Source organism: Halichoerus grypus, chromosome 1, assembly GCF_964656455.1.
Source record: "Halichoerus grypus chromosome 1, mHalGry1.hap1.1, whole genome shotgun sequence".
In the NCBI taxonomy this organism is placed as follows: Eukaryota; Metazoa; Chordata; class Mammalia; order Carnivora; family Phocidae; genus Halichoerus; species Halichoerus grypus.
In genome coordinates, this window is record NC_135712.1 from 91003344 (window position 1) to 91020920 (window position 17577).

General features: G+C 33.4%; 1 protein-coding gene across 1 annotated transcript in view; it reads left to right on the forward strand.

Annotated features, from left to right (window-relative positions):
• Window positions 1-17577, forward strand: part of SPATA16 (spermatogenesis associated 16) — a 227036-nt gene that overhangs the window by 97924 nt on the left and 111535 nt on the right. The window contains exon 4 of the mRNA XM_036075653.2: window positions 15234-15323. Within this exon, the coding sequence (XP_035931546.1) occupies window positions 15234-15323 (90 nt within the window). The remainder of the gene's footprint in view (window positions 1-15233; window positions 15324-17577) is intronic.

The following is a 17577-nucleotide window of genomic DNA, read 5'->3' on the forward strand; positions in this document are numbered from 1 at the left end:
ATGTACCAAAAAAAGGAGACAGAGGTATTTTTGGTTTTAAAAAACAGGGTAAAAGGATGGTGTGATATAGTGCAAATTATTAAACAAGTTTGTCTCATATGCCTCTTCTTCGTTCTTATAGGTAGAGCCTTCATACAAAGTTTGACTATTTGCTTATACAGTAGTCTCTCAAGCTGGTCTTATGAACCATTCTATTTATAACATTATTGAAGATCCCAAAGAGCTTTTGATTTATATGGGTTACATCTATAAGTATTTATCATATTAGAAATTAAAATATAGAAATTTAAAAATATTTATTCATTTAAAAATAATAAACCCATTGCATGTTAACATAAAATATATATTTTATTAAAAATAGCTATATTTTCAAAAATGCATAGAAGAATAGCATTGTTTTACATGTTGCAAGTCTATTTAATGTATAGCATCATAAAATGAAACTGAGCTCTCATACCTGATTCTGCAGTCAATCTATTGCCATATGTTTGCACTATATGAAGAAAATCCAATCTGACACAGATGCATAATTAGAAAAGGAAAGAGAATGTTAACAGACTTTTCAGATAATCCTGAATATTCTTCTTTGATACTACCCCAAGACTTGAAAAGTGATAGTTTCTTTTTTTTTTAAGATTTTATTTATTTATTTGACAGAGAAAGAAAGAGAGATAGAGCACAAGTAGGGGGAGCAGCAGGGAGAAGGCAGAGGGAGAGGGAGAAGCAGGCTCCCCGCCGAGCAGGGAGCCTGATGTCCTGATGCGGGGCTCCATCCCAGGGCTCTGGGATCATGACCAGAGCCAAAGGCAGACGCTTAACTGACTGAGCCTCCCAGGCGCCCCACAAATGATAGTTTCTTAAAGATTAATTATAATGTGGATTCTGGAACCATTATCAATCACCTTGCGTTCTGTTACATTGAAAGCCATTGGTTTTTCTTACACTTTGAATGGATTGTTATGAGTTAGTAATATCATACATTGGTTATTTGGAAAACAATGAATTATTTGCAGATTTCTATTATGCAAATTTCTATCATGCAATAGTAAATTTTTTAAATTGCACATGTTAGTATCACCAATCATCAGAAGGTCTTCAAGCATTGGGTGGCTGTCAAGCTCATAGTGTCAGATATAAGTTTTCTAAAATTCTAATTTTTGCTCAAAAGCTCAAACTTCTATCACTGGCAATAAATACTGTCAGTTGTGTTCCTTTAAGTGACAGGCACACTTATTTCATTTTTAAAAAAATTCTGCCAAACTCGAAGTCTAATAATCAGTTTGTTAGTTGTTCTTCCCTGTAAAAATGGTGTTCCCTGATAACAGCAGTTAAGTCAGCTCACAAATGCATACAATGGCCCAAGTACTTTTCGTCAAGGCAGTCAGCATACTTTGTTACGCAAGAGAGGAGTGCTTTATGCATGTATCCTGTCTCATCATGCCAAATATTAAAAAGACATGCACTCAAGGGTTGAGATTTATCATTTTTCGGGGGGACAAGTACATACGATGGTGAAGAATACACTCAATGAATACTAGAACAGTTTGATATCAATGATTGATTCCTGCAGTTTTGCCCACTATGGCTTTTGCAACACTAGTACAAATGTCAATGTAGTGATAAAGGAAAATCATATCTAAATATTATTATGAAAATAATAATAATAATATTGTGAGAGCCCCAAAAGGGCCAAAGGATCCTTGGGAATCTGTAGGCCACACTTTGAGAATCACTGTACTAGTTAGTTCATAGCATCCTTAGTATCCTCCCAGCTTTTGTAACTCTTATCTTTCTTCAGAATAGTTGCCGTGATTGTCTCCTTAAAACATGTTTCCATCATGTGCTTGCTTAGTAATCTGTGAAGCATTGTTAATTTCTTCCATAAAATTAAAAATCCTTTAACTAATGAACAGATCCTTAATAGGCTCCTGCCTTTCTCTATGGTCAATTTATTACTTTAGTCAAGCAAATTTACATGGCAGTTTTTAATATTCTCTATCACCAAGTCATTTGGGGGGCCACTCTTCCAATTTGGATTTTCTACCTTTTTTTCTCTAAATGTGACCATTTTTTTTTTACAATAAATGTGACCATTTTAACATGCAGCTCAAAACTCACTTCCTCCTTACTTCTTTCCAAGTTTTACATTTTCCTGTCATTGCAGACCCTTTGCCCAAGCCTTTTGTTTTTCCACTTTTTTTGATATACATCCACCAATTAACTGTTTCAAGTTTCAGTTCATTTATTGTTGGTTATATAAGTCTCCATATAATTTTTCACAATTGGGCTAAAACTTTCATTTGGGGGCTAGTCGCTTAGTATCTAACATAATTTTTAAATAAAAGGAGCATGATACATGCTGTTGTCATTACATTCACAGAAAGGCAGCACTTTTAAAGATACCTGGAAAATTTATTCTTTCCAAAGTAATGTGCAACGACACTTTATTTGGTACAAGTCACAACAGGTTGCAACTCTATACTTTGAGTCAAAGCAAATAGGATATAAAAATAAGAGATTTGTCAATAAAGAAAGAAGTAATAAACACATTAGAAAATCCCTTTGTATTTCAAAGGGAAAGCATTAACATTCTTATTTATACTATTAGTAATTAGTAGACTTCCCTAATTGGAGTCACTTCCAGTAATGGTAATTTGGTCTATAACAGCATTGAATCCAACATTGAGAGCTTTTCCCATAATCAAAGTCCATATCCAATTCAAATTTTGGCTTTAATCTAGGGATTTAGTCAGGATGGACACTCTATACATAAATACAGTGCCCATTGTGGTATGATCCCACTAATTTTCTTAATTCAACAAAGAGAAATCACGGACAATTGCCAGAAGTCCAATTGCTTCATAAAGCATAAGTGTTACATTAATATTTCTCCTTTGATGTGGGAGCTACAGGGGGCTTTATAGTAGGTAAAATATTGTTATCTGGATGTCATTTATTAGTCTCCAAACCAAAAAATCATGATGTTAATATGAACGATATTAATACTTGATAAAATACAAATGGCTTTGATTCTATCAAAAAGTCCCTTTTAATTCTGATTCTAAAAGAAATAAGCATCCCATTTCATTTTCCAGTGAAACTATATAGTAGAAGCCACTGTAATTTACTTAAGTTCATTTTAAAGGTTCTTACATAATTGCCAGTTGGAGGCAGCATAAAAAAATAATAAAATGCAGGCAGACATTTATTTCCATACAATAGGGCTACTCAAAATCTTAGTTTAAGTATGTATTTACCTTTCTGGCTCTTTTCTTTAGAACCTGTGCAATGTCTGGAACATGGTTTATACTCAATAATTGTTGCTGAATGAATCATAAGTAATTTCTAGTAGGTTAGAACAGAGGAGAATTTATTAATTGTACTTTTCAAAGTACTCATTCTAAATGCATCTCACCCAAGCAACACAGAGAATAGAAAAATACACGTGATATTTATCACGCTCTTCTTAAACCAACAACACCTCTGCTCCACCCTCCTCCCCCTCAATATTACACAGACAGATGAATAGAGCCTTACATCCACATCTTTGTCTCTGAATCTTGATAGCTTTTCTACAAGAGAGTTGAGAGCCAACATTTGGTTCACAGACCTTAAAGAAAAGATAATAGGGCCAACACTGTATTATTTTTAAGAGAAAATGTCAAGAACAAGAAATGAAAATGTCAAAAGATAGGTTGATATACTGTATTACTCAAAGATGGTTTTGTTGGGAGAGCTGACCAAGTGATTTACTAACAGCTTTTACTGGACAGTCTTTGGATTACAATGTAGATGAAAAATAAATGGGAATCCATTTCATGCTTACTCTATCCAGGCATTTGACAGATGGAGAAAAAAATAGGAAGACACAATTAGAGTCTACAAAAATGTGGAATTTTTTTCAGGTTTTAAAATTATGAAAAATAATTCTGTACTGGAAATTTTTTTCAAAGGGCCTACTTATCTATCTTTATCTTTATATCATTTAATTACATAAACTGCCTTTCATTACTGATCACATCTGCATACAGGTAGGGGTTATGAAATTGTGTAAATCTGATGTTCAACTGGGATGTAAGTGCAAAAGTCAGTAGAGGGGGCCCTTGGTATAGTCAGTTCATAATAGATGTAAATCTCATTGGTGAATCTTAGATAAGATTAGGTTCTCTTGTAGCTCCCGAGGAAGAGTTTGTTCAGTCACTCAGTAGCACTTTAATCCATAAATGTTCATTGAGTGTCCATTATGTGTCGGGAATTTTCTAGGTGTGTACATAGAAAGATAAATAATGTTGGTGAGCATTATTACTTCCCATTATGGAGATGTCTCCAATGGATACAAAGTAAAAACATAAAAGAAATGTAGAGAAAAATAAATATTCTCCATTGCTCAAAAAGGCATATTACTGCACACTTGTAAAGATCTACTAGGATGTCATACTTATTTTTGATGATTATTTGATGTAAGTTAACCAATGATATTTATGTTGATGAAGAATACGGAAGGCTAAAAGCCTTAGGAGACCTCCTTTTAAAGGTTTCTATTTCTTGGTATTAATGACCCATTAAATTTATTATTTGCATCCCATAATTTTCATTCTATTTTTCTAAGTGAGGAAATCTCATACTGAAATTCTAAAGTAAAATATACTTAAACATAGATCCTCATCATTCTTTAATGTATGTTTATTATTAATTCTATAAAGAAGACAGACAATATAGTATCTCCCTTCTGACTATATATTTTTCAATACTGTTACAATATAGCAAAATTTTCAAGTATTTATCCCACTGACTTTTGGTCATGTCAAGAAATAAAGTGTTGCTCACTTGAGTAATTTAATATTTTCCACATATAATTAATGGTAATTTGAGCTGCAAAACATCAGGGATAATGTTTGAGTTAGTCCCCTGTTCATCTTCTCTAAACTTGTTTTCTGTTGTGCATGTGCATGCCGGGATTTCAAGAAATAATTTAAGAATGATTTCTTGTTGTTTTCCTAAAGAGTTAGATTTTACTTTCATGCTTTTGCAGAAACATACTTTGCTACTGTTTTGGCAGAGATATATGATTTGCTTGACAATAATCTACTGTAATTTTCTTATTTCAAAAACCAATGCCTTTAATTCTGATTTTATGCTCTAATCTTTATAAAGTAGTTCATTTCTCCCACATAATGTTAAACTGGGTCATTCCATTGTCCTAACTTGCTTGTCAATGTGAAATATTTAAAATAGTACACGGACTTCTCAATTCTTTTCAGTAAGTTATGACCTGTTATACTTTATTTTAGCTTTTAATTCTTTTTTTAATTTTTTAATTTTTTTTGTTTTTTGTAAAATGCTTTTTCTCCATTTGTTTTTTATTTAAATTCAAATAGCCAATATACAGTGCATCATTAGTTCTTGATGTAATCTTTTGCAGCGAACCAAGTGACCAAATAAGACATAATCACTAAGATTTCACTGAATCCTTATGTAGTGACAACACAATTGTATACCTTCTCTTTATAGTCCCATTTTTTCCACCTACTCTGGAATTTAGATTACTAGATTGAGATTTAGTATTAAGACAACAGCCATGTTGAAAGAAACTCTAAGAAGCAACCATATAGATCCCTTACTGATTTGTCTGTAAATCTGCTACTGAGGACACAGATTGTTACATTATAGGGCATCTTTGAATAAAGTGATCTCTCTGATTATACTATAAGAAATATTTGAATTGAGCAACTGGCTTGTTTAAAACAAACTATAAATCCCTCTTTCCATTAGCTACCAGCAAACCAAGAAAAAAAAAAAAAAAACAAGATGTAGTCCATCCCAATCAAACTCGTAAGATCTTAAGATATACTTTGTGTACTGACTTCATCCAGGCTTCATCTTAACATACCTATTTTTAATATTGCTTTCCCTGTTCAGTTTTTGTTTTATTTTTAGTTGTGCTAAAACACATGTAACATAAAATTTACCATCTTACCCATTCTTTAAGTGTACAGTAAGTACATTCACATTGCTATAGTGTTAAGTACATTCACAATGCTATACAGTCTATCTCCAAAACTGTTTTCATCTTGCAAAACTAAACTTCTATTCTATTGAACAACATTTTTGCATTTCCCTCTCACCTCAGCCCCTGGCAACCATCATTCTACTTTCTCTCTCTATGAATTTATCTACCCTAGGTACCACATATAAATACTTGCCTTTTTGTGATTGGCTTATTTAACTTAGCATAATATCCTGAAGGTTCATCCATGTTGTAGCATGTGTAAGAATTCCCTTTCTTTTTAAGGCTGAATAGTATTCCATTGTATGCATATACTATATTGTGTATATCCACTCATCTATCGATGGACACAGGTTGCTTCCACATTTTGGCAATTGTAAATAATATTGCTATGAATGTGGGGGTACATCTTTGAAACCCTGCTTTCAATTCTTTGGGGTATATACACAGAAGTGGATTTGCTGGATTGTATTGTAATTTTGTTTTTAATTTCTTGGAGAACTACCATACTGTTTTCCATAGAAGTTGCACCATTTCATATTCCCACAAACCATGTACAAGAGTTCCAATTTTCCACATCCTTGTCAACACTTAACTATTCTTTGCTTTTTTGACAGTAGCCATTCTAATGAGTGAGAGATGGTATCTCATTGTGGGTTTGATTTGCATTTCCTTAATGATTAGTGATGTTGAGCATCTTTTCATATGCTTATTGGCCATGTGTGTATCTTCTTTGGAGAAATGTCTATTCAAGTCTTTTGCCCTTCTTTAAATTAGGTTCTTTGTTTTTTCATTGTTGAATTATAGGAGCTCCTTATATATTCTGGAAATTAACCCTTATAAGGTATATGATTTGCAGATATTTTCTCCCATTCCATGTGTTGCCTTTTCACTCTGTTGATAGTGAGTGTCCTTTGATGCACAGAAGTTTTTTGATTTTGATATAGTCTGATTTATCTATTTTTTCCTTTTGTTCCCTATGAATTATTTTAACTTTGATTTAACCTCATAAGTATTATATAAGCTATTTTAAACTCCTCTTAGAACAGAATATAAATAGGTAACAATGTAGTCAACTCACTTTTCAATATTAGCTATCCTGTCATTTTCCTATGATATTTTAACTATTTGTACCTTGTTATGAGCCCTTTTTTATTTGTTCGTGGCATGAATATAAACAAATAGTGCCTGAATATCTGAACAAAAGTGATCTAGGTAAGAAGACAGTTTTCCACGGGCCTCCCACATTTTTGCTTGTCTTGTGAACAAGGCACTGACTGGGCTGTGCTCTGGACTATCTTTTCAAAGATGGTTGTATGGTAAACAGCCTTCGAAGAAAAGGCAAGTCTGCTCATAGCCTTAGAGGATGGAGATAGTGTTTTCCTCTAGAGTTAAGGATAGGCACGCTTATAGCCCATTATAAAAGATTTACATTCCCTAAGCTCAGGATTCCTCTCTTATAATGCAACCTACAGCGTGTGAAAATGTCACCTGGTTCTCTTTGCTTTGCCATCTGGGAATTGTGGCTCAAGGAATCAGTACAACAAGAGCCTTATAAACTGGCTACTATTATTGCTGTAAGAAACTGTCCTTTGTTTCCAGCCTTGGAGGTTCATGTATTCTATGAGCATCCATAAAACCATGTCAGGCTAACTTGTAAGCTTGCAAGTAGGGAAAAACTCAGCCCCTTCATGGTGTTTGGCAATATATTATAAGGATTTTTGTGAATATACTTGGAAGTCATTTAGCCTAATCTCCTACTCAGTCAAGACTTTCTTTTACACATCTTGACAGATGGCATTCTAAATATCACTTAAATGATTCCAGTAAAAGGAAAACTCCTCTCAAAACCTATTGCATCATTGGTCCCTCCTTATGTGAACTGAACTATTAATAACTTCATAATACTGGGTTTTGCCTGGCTTCATCTGGTATTACATAGAATAATTATTCTATTTTCCACATAGCAGATCTTCATGTTTGACAGTACTAACTTAGTCTCCACTAATCTTATTTAACTCTCTAGACATATCATTTTCATTCCATATCTTCACACACTATGTTCTCCAGACCCACTAGACACTCTAGACACACTACAGTATGGAAGTAATTCTCACAGATGCTCAGAACTAGAGATGAATTAAATAGACTATATGGCTAAGACACAATTTAGTGAAAATATCCTTTATTATTTGGACAGAATGCATTTGGTTGATTTAACATTAGTTTTATGTACAGTTTTTGTATTTCTGTCGTAGTGTCACATTTAGCTTGTGATTAGTTAAAATATTCAGACCTTTTCCATGTGGTCACTCTCAAACTATGACTGTATTTGTAAACTGACTTTTTAAATCTATAACATAAGATTTTTATTTTTAACCAATCCAGATCATTTTGAATTTTGCTTCTGTCATCAGTGATATTAATTCCTTATTAGGTAAAATTTATGCCATCTGAAAATTTTATAGACAACCTTACAATCACTTAATCTTAGTCACTAGTGGAAATACTGTCCACAAAAAGGCTAAGGACAAGCCATTAAATTCCTTCTTTCATAATAACACAGACCATACTTCAATATTACTGATCGGTTGTCTAGCTAGCTATAATCCACTGAACAATGCCATTATCCAGCATAAATGTCATCATCTTATCCATAAGAGTATCTTATTTGGTGAAATTAAAATAATCCACATTTTTGGAAATTTCTAGATCTACTGTTTCTAAAATAATATTTCAGCACTTTACTAGAAAAGTAAAAGGAGTGTCATTCAGGAGGATGAATCAATGCTAATTTACCTTGCTACTGATCAAGCAAGGTAAAGGGAACTGGATTTAGGCATCTTTGCCTAAATAAGAAATTGCTTTTCTGATCCCTAATCTCATATAAAACCAAAACCTTAAGCCTCTGAAGGAGTGATAGCTAACATTCTCATTCACAAAGTCCAGCAAAAATCCATGGCTTCTGGTGGAGAAATAGAAGCAAAATATTTCTGTCTATGGGGAAATAAATAGGAAACTCCTACCTCCATTGTGACTTTTTGGTGCAGTTGGAAATATGCTATATCTTTATTGTGGTGTGGTTATAAACTTGTCGAAATGTATCAAACTATACACTTTAAAAAAGTGAATAGTATTATATGTAAATTATGCTTCATAAAACTGACAAATAAAAGTACATTAAAGTAAATTTTCTAAAAATTAGAGAATAAATATAAAGAAAACAAAGAATATGAAATCAATATTGCCTTTAAAAACAAACTGAATTATGAAATAGTAATCATTACCATTAAAACTTAGGTCTAAAAAGGTCTCCCAAGGAAACTAAATGAAACAGGTACCTGTCTAGCAGTTTTATTTAGATCATTAAAAATCTTACAAGTTCTCTTATAGCAGTTTCTAACTAACAATACATTACAAATGAGGTGTGTATCATTTCTTCCACGTGCCATTAAAATGTCTGCTAACTCCATCATCTATTACTCATAATATATATGAAAAGCAGAAATGTACAACATATTCTCTGTTTATTTTGTAATAAAATGAGAAATTAACAATAAGAGTTATAATAAGAAAAACTACCCTTTGGAAATTGATCAATGCTATCCTAAATAATTTTTCAATCAAAGAGAAATACAAATATATAATTAAATTCTAGGGGAAAAAATTATGAGAATAAAATATACTCTATCATTCTTAAGAATATACTAAAAGAAATCATAGCTGTAAATGCTTTCTTTATATAGAAAGAAAACATAAATAGATTAAGTGAAGAATTAGAAGAGAAATAATAAAATCCAGAGAGGACAAAAATATAAAAATAGAAATGAAGTAGAAATGAGTGAAATAAAAGAAAGAACAGTAGAAGGAATGGCTAAAACTAAGCCATTTGGTTTGGTTAAAAGACCAAAAAAATTCAAAACTTCTGGCAACTCAATACCAACATAATATTTTATAAAAATCACAGTATAATAATAATAATTATTATTATAACAGTAATAATAAGGCCACCTTATTTTTATGTTTCCTCACTTTTTGTCCTGGAAATAGTTGTTCTATTATTCACTTTCTTAATCTTTGACTTTAATATTGTTTATTAATTTCAATGTTCTTTTGTTTTGTTTTATTTTGTTTTTGTTTTTGTTTTTTTAAAGATTTTATTTATTTATTTGACAGAGAGAGACACAGTAAGAGAAGGAACACAAGAAGGGGGAGTGGGAGAGGGAGAAGCAAGCTTCCTGCAGAGCAGGGAGCCCGATGCGGGGCTTGATCCCAGGACCCTGGGATCATGACCTGAGCCGAAGGCAGACACTTAACGACTGAGCCACCCAGGCGGCCCTATTTTGTTTTTAAATATTGTATTTATTTATTTATTTGATAGAGAGAGAGACAGTGAGAGAGGGAACACAAGCAAGGGGAATGTGAGAGGGAGAAGCAGGCTTCCCACTGATACGGCTTGATCCCAGGACCCCGGGATCATGACCTGAGCCGAAGGCAGACGCGTAACCAACTGAGCCACCCAGGCGCCCCTCAATGTTCTTTTGAATCAGTAATTAATTCAAATCATCCCTACAAAAAGTCAAAGGACAAAGTCCACAAGATCATGTTGATAGATCCTAAGGATATTTGAAAAAAAATAAACATTTATTTCTGATAATAAGTCTTGGAAAAAATCATTTTTTTCATATCAATCCATAATCATAATTATCAGTGAAATATTAAATCACCCCTAGATTATCTCACTTACTTAAATTCCTTTAAAAAATATTGTAGCCTATGCAGTAAGAGAAGAAAAAAGATGTAAATATTGAAAAGCAGTACCAACCATCATTATTTGCAGATGATGTGAATAAAACTAAATTATTGCAATATTAAGTCAAAAGGATACAAAAATAAGTATTTTTAAAATACACATGTAAATGGGTGCCTGGGTGGCTCAGTCGGTTAAGCGTCTGCCTTTAGCTCAGGTCATGATCCCAGAGTCTTGGGATCCAGTCCCACATCAGGCTCTTTGCTCAGCAGGGAACCTGCTTCTCCCTCTGCCTGCTGCTCCCCCTGCTTGTGCTCTTTCTCACTCTCTCTAACAAGTAAATAAATAAAATCTTTTAAAAAAATGCATATGTAAATGCTAACAATTAGAAGTTAGGAAATAATGGGAAAAATCCCTTTCCTACTATGAATATATGCAATGCTTTCAAACTTTAAGATGCATACAATTCACCTGGGGGTTTTGTTAAAATGCAGATTGAGCAGGTTTGAGGTGGGAATCAAGATTTTATATTTCTAATGAGCTCTCAGGTGCTGCTGATCATGTTTTGAGTAGTAAGGTTTGTGTGTATATATATATATATATATATATATATATATATATACACACACATATATATATACACATATATATGCATACATACATACACATTCACACATATATACATATATATGTATATTCTCGTGTATAACTTTCGTGTAAAATATTAAAACTTAAGAATTAATAAGAAATTAGTGAAACCTCTGTTTTTAAAAAGTAGAAAGAAGGTTAAAAAATTACTGGGAGACAAAAAAATATTTGAGTGAAGAAGAGAAATGTCACATCCCTGGATGGGAAGACAACGTTATAAAAATGTCTAACTAAAATTATTCTAATGCTTTTATCTTAACATAATGGAAACCACCAAATGCTGCTCTCTGTAACTTTAAAAGATGAGGTTTATAAAGTTCATCAGGAAGAATAAACATGCCAGATAACAAGTTTTTTTCACAAAGAGGGCATTAGGCAGTTCTTCTCTTCCAGAAATTAAGATGTATTTTAAAGTGACAATAATTAAAACAATTTGTTCTGTATAGAAACAGACAGATTAAAAGTGTGGGATACAAAGTCCAGCCATGGATCCAACTGTGCATATAAACTTATATATAATGGAAGTGGCATATCAATCACTGAGAGAAAAATAAACTATTTGACAAGTGAATTGAGACACTTCAAATAATCACCAGAATAGACTTATATTCTGGCCTTACAACAGCATTATGACCTTAGGACTTAATAAAACAAGTGCACATGCATGCATGCACACATATCAAATTATGTGAACTTTAATATAAAAGATAAGTTTTAAAACACAAATGCAAATCATAACAAGCATAAGATATATCACAGCTAACAAATTGATAAAGAAAATAAACTTGTATCTATTACAATATTTATTATTTTACGTGATCTCATTCTGTTTGAATAGTGCCAGTCAATTGAATGAGCAATCATGGCTTGTTACTAACACTATCTCCATTCTTCTGACAAAAATTCAATGAGTTCTGTAATTTAGCTATTCTCTTTAACATGATCTTTTTTTTTTTCTTTACCAAAAGCCCTATCAACATAGCTAAATCAGAGTTATTTCCTCTGTGATAAAATCAGAACCGTCAGCACAGAGTTCTTCTCTCTCTGATTATAATTGTAGGGTTGCTGGGGCTTTTGTTTGTTTGTTTCTTTTTTCACTCTAGCCCCCATCTGATTGTCCATTTTGGTCCTACACTGCCTCCTACAGCTCCCCAAATGGCATCAAATGATAAATGACTAAGAACTTTTAAAGGCTAAATCATCATTTCCTTTACAAGTTGTATGCACATAAAATACATCTTTAAAAGGGTATGTCATTTTAGAAAGCATCAAATAAATTACTAAATGTGTAAAAACTAGGCTTCATAATCACCGCTAGCATTTCTTTGCCAAATATCTAATAAGGCATATCATAAGCACACAGTAAATGCTGCAATAATTATGAGAGCCAAAAAATAATAAGTTCCCAAATATAATAGCTCATCTCAAATTTCTAAACATTCTTTTATGATTATACCTCCACCTCTCAGAGTAGACTGGGTCCAGGTCTTCTTTGGGTCCCTCAGATAAAGCTGTGACTCGCATGGTACCATGTAGGGTTATATTATGTTTAAAAGAAACTATTCCAGTCTAGCAATCGTGATTTCTAAGCTCATGTGCTCTACTTGCATTTCTTCAACACCAGAAAGAGGACTTGTAATTACAAGCAATTTTATTCATCTATCCTTTTTAAAAGTCACACTGAAACAGCTCCCAGGTTTACCTCATCAACCCTCACTACCAGTGAAAATCTCCTTCACCTACATTCCAAACTATTTTGATGACTCTTCATTTCCCTCCTCCCTCTTCTACTAAACCTTTCTCTCACTACTCCTCCTGTCCACCACACTCCATCCTTCTCTCCAGTCTTTTGCATTTTTGTCAATAGAACTTGTCTGGGGGAAAAAAAAAGGACTTGTCTGACAAAGCAAGATTCTTAGAGAACAGCTCAGCAATGCCAGAATACTACATCATGGGCAAAGAGATGTCAAAGGCTAGAAACATCCATGCAGTAAGGATTTTGTCCCATCACATTTGCAGGCACTTAGTAAGATTGCACAAGTGAATGAATGATTACAAAGATAGAGGGAAGAATTAGCTATAATGTGAAAGAAAAATTCTAGTCAGTCAGAAGACCTAAACCCTTGACAGAGTTCTGCTCTTATTCCCTCTGATCTACTTTTACAAAATTACTTTTACAAGGATAAGACATATAAACATACTTTTTTCTGAATTAATATAAAATATTAGTAGTACAGTATTGATATGGAACTCATGCAATAGTTTTTAAATTTTCAACATTTTAATCAGAAATCACCAAAGGAAAGAATGTATATTCTGGGGGTTTTATGTATTCATTTGTACAAATTATTAGTCATAGGGTAACATAAAACTTCACTAACATAGGCCCCTTTAATCAGAAATCATCGTGGGAAAAGCCATAGGTGTAATATGAAGTACTGTGGCTAGAGATAGGAAACACAATAAACTTGAAACCTTTCTTCAACTAATTTGTTGTGTATGATTTTAGAAAGGTCCCATAACCTCTTTGGTTTCTGTTAAGTTGTGTTTAAAGTGAGCTAAATTATTCAATCAATCCATCTCATCATCATATAATTCTATGATTCTGCATGGGCCAGAGAGATGTTCCTTTTCTACTTTATTCTTTCTATAAGCAATGGTTCTGGGAATGGAATTATTTTTGTTGGCATGTTTTGTAATCTGGACATGACTAGGCTTCAGGGATCACATGAATTCCCTAAATTTAGGCAATTATGTTTGAGTGCATTTTTCTGGGCAGAAGTACATAGCTTACATCTGATTCTCAAAAAGCTCTATGAACTTCTCAAAAAAAAGATTAAAAACCACTTACTTCAATAATGAACTAATTCCAAGTGATTCACATTAACTTGTAAAAACAGGCTCACAAGAAGTTTGCTTCATAATATTGTATTGGTTCTGTAACATTCTGTATCCCACATCAGTAACATAATACACTCTGTTAGTAGAAGCTACATTTCAAACTTTCACTAATAATCTCCTCATTCGGTGATGAGCCGTGGACTACATCTGTCTAGTTCACCTCATTATATCAAGTGCCTTGAACAGTGCCTAGCTCTCGATGAATCAAAGAAGGGAAATGTCTACCAGTTTCTCTCTAGGCGAGAGGACAGCTAGGGAATGATCATCTTTTCATCTGGGCATGAATTGAGACTCCAAACTTAGATGATGGAAGAATCAACAAATAAGGATAGATAGATCAGTTTATCCTCAAGCCAAGCCCGGTAATTTCAATAAAGAAGAAATGAAATCCAAAATGCGTAAGGCCTAACCAAAAGTGGCAAGGTCAAGACCAGAGTCCTTAACCAATGGTACAGGTCCCTTTCATTCCACTAAGAACCTAATTATTGAGTGCAAATGACCATGTCACCCAAATTTCAGTTCCTTTCTTTTAAGTGAAATTAAATAGCCAATAACCTCATCCTTCATTCTAAGTACACACCATAAATAACCTCTGATTTTTGCCTGATTTATTAACATAAGCAAATAAAATAACATCGTGTCTTATATGTAATATAAGTTGGATTCAATTTTCTGTCACTGTCATATTTGTGAAAAATATTCAGTGCTATAAATCAAATTCTTTTATCATGCAAACTTCATTAGTTTTTCAATAATGCTTGTTTATTTGTCTTAACTGACAATTACAGGAAGAAAAGTGTTTCATTCATTAGTACCTTTTAAAATATATAGTCCATAAAATTGAATACATGTTACTTCATTCCTATACACTTCCAGTAATTGACTTAAAAACCTAATAACATTTGCATTTCTTTGCTGTTTTTACAGGAGCATTGTTTTAAACCCAGCTTATTTCCGAAATCATCTTCGCCAGGCAACAGTGTTTAGATGTCTGGAGAGATATTCAGAAGCTGCCCGGTATGTTTGTTATAAATTTTGTGAAGATTTATTTCGAGTTAAATTAATTTTATTCTCAGCTTCTGGTAATAGCATAACAGAACTTTCCATTTCTCTCATGGAGTATGATTTTACCAGAATTATTGTCTTATAAACGTCAAACCAACAATTATTGACTACCTTTTTCTTTCATTAAAGCCATTCTGTGTTCATAGCTCTTAGTAAAATTCAAACTTTCCAGCCATGAGGTCACTGATTATGATGGGAAAAATTCCAGGGAAGTTTAGAAATGAACTTGACCTCTCGCTCTCGAGCCTGGTCTTGGTTGTAATGACACAATTCTGTGACCCTCTCTTTCTTGAGTTCTGGAAATGAAATCCAACCACATGAAAAAGACGTCAGGAGCTCTTTCTAAAGGAGATGGCATCAGTTATAACATCAAGGGTTGTTAGAGCTGTCCTAATATATTGCCTCCTAGACCCCAATATGTTTCAAAAAAACCTAGTGAAGCAGCTTTTTATATTTTCATCCCCAGAACTTATACTTACAGCAAAAAAAAATTGCAAGAATTGTGCAACAGCCTCAATGTTACACTAAGAATCCCTTCTCACCTATGACAACCAAGGCTTTTTTTCTTCCTGAGTCAAGCTCATCATATTGGACTTCCCTTCCCTTTGATGAATCTCTCAATGAATTTTCCTCATCTCCCAATGAATAGCTGCTGTTTCTTACTTGTCCACTTTAGTATCCCAGGAATTTAGCAAGAAAATGTGAGTGATTTCTTCACCTAACTCCAAGCACAATTCCTAAGGCCTAGGGAAATATCTGCAGTAATAGGGATGAGAAGCCTAGGTTGCAGGTAGTTACTGTCTTTAGAACCTTTGCAAATAGCACTTTCTTGGAAATCAAAGTTTAAGGAATTTAAATGGATAATAAAATGGTTCCATAAAATTATTACCATGAAATCAACATGAATTCTATATAAGATGGTCCTGAGAGTTACCAAAACTGAATTAAATGATGGATATGGAAGGCAGAATTAATTCCAGCTACACTCACTTTGCAGTCAAACAACCATTATGCCACATCTATTTACCTGTGTGTTAATGTGCATTTTTAAAAATTATAATGGTCTTTATGTATCAATCTCATTTTTTACCTTCTATTTTTCTTTATACTTTCTCTAATGTATTCCATCTTATGTACTCACTTATGACTTCTTCCTATATTTTATTTTCTCCACTAAGGTGTCTCTGTGACTTTCTTTCTGCCCACATACTTTTCCCATGTGAATGAGAGGGAATTTAAGAGGTGATGGTAAGCTTCCTTCAGTCCCATACTTTTTAAAAGTCCCTAGCTACAAATGAAGCTAATAGGTCCAATGTAAACAGATACCACTATCTGTAAAACAGTGTTTTCTAAAAGGTTCTTTATTAATGTGTCTTCTGAATTTAATCAAAAAATCACTAGGAGAAGGCTAGATGCAACTTCAGAACTAGATTGCAACTAGTAAAAGACTGCTAGTGGGGTGCTGGGATTGGCTTGTGTAGACTCTGGAAAGCCAGTTGTTAATATTCTGGTATTCGGGGAAAGCCAGTTGTTAAAACAGAGGAGAACTTAGCAATGCTGGGGGAATTTACACTATGGAAATTGGCAAATGCTACAAAGCCAAGCTTTTTTGGTTCGGGGAGAGCCAGGTTGCCAGCATTATCACCGACTATAACTTAATTGTATCAAGCGTGACTGTGTGAGTTAAAGTTGTGACAAAAATTCTTTATGGGCCCTAAAACAAACAATAAGAACTTAAAAATTAGGAATTTGTCAGTATTTACCATGTAAAGTTGGAACTGAATATCCATTGTCCTTGATGTGTATATCCCTGCAGTGAAATAAGTGTATCTGCTTAATACCATATAGTGACTGACCTGACATTTCCTTGAGGAAGACCCTGATAATTGTTGGTTATGCAGGCACGGACTTTCCAACAGAGAAGCAGATACAATTAATTTCGGATACAAGAGTTTTTCACCTTGGCTTCCCTGGCAATTATAGTCCTCAATATACAGTATTAGTTATTATGGCTTCCCCAAGGGAAAGAATGAACATGAATATTATAGTGTCCCTTAGCTATTAGACTTGTAATGTAAAACAATACATGCAAATCAATATATAGAACATTCATGTTTCTCAGTTACTTTCTTGGAGATTTGGGTAGTTTGGTTCAGGCCTCTTACAAGGATATTATATTAAAACTCACCGGAAAAGCCAACACCTC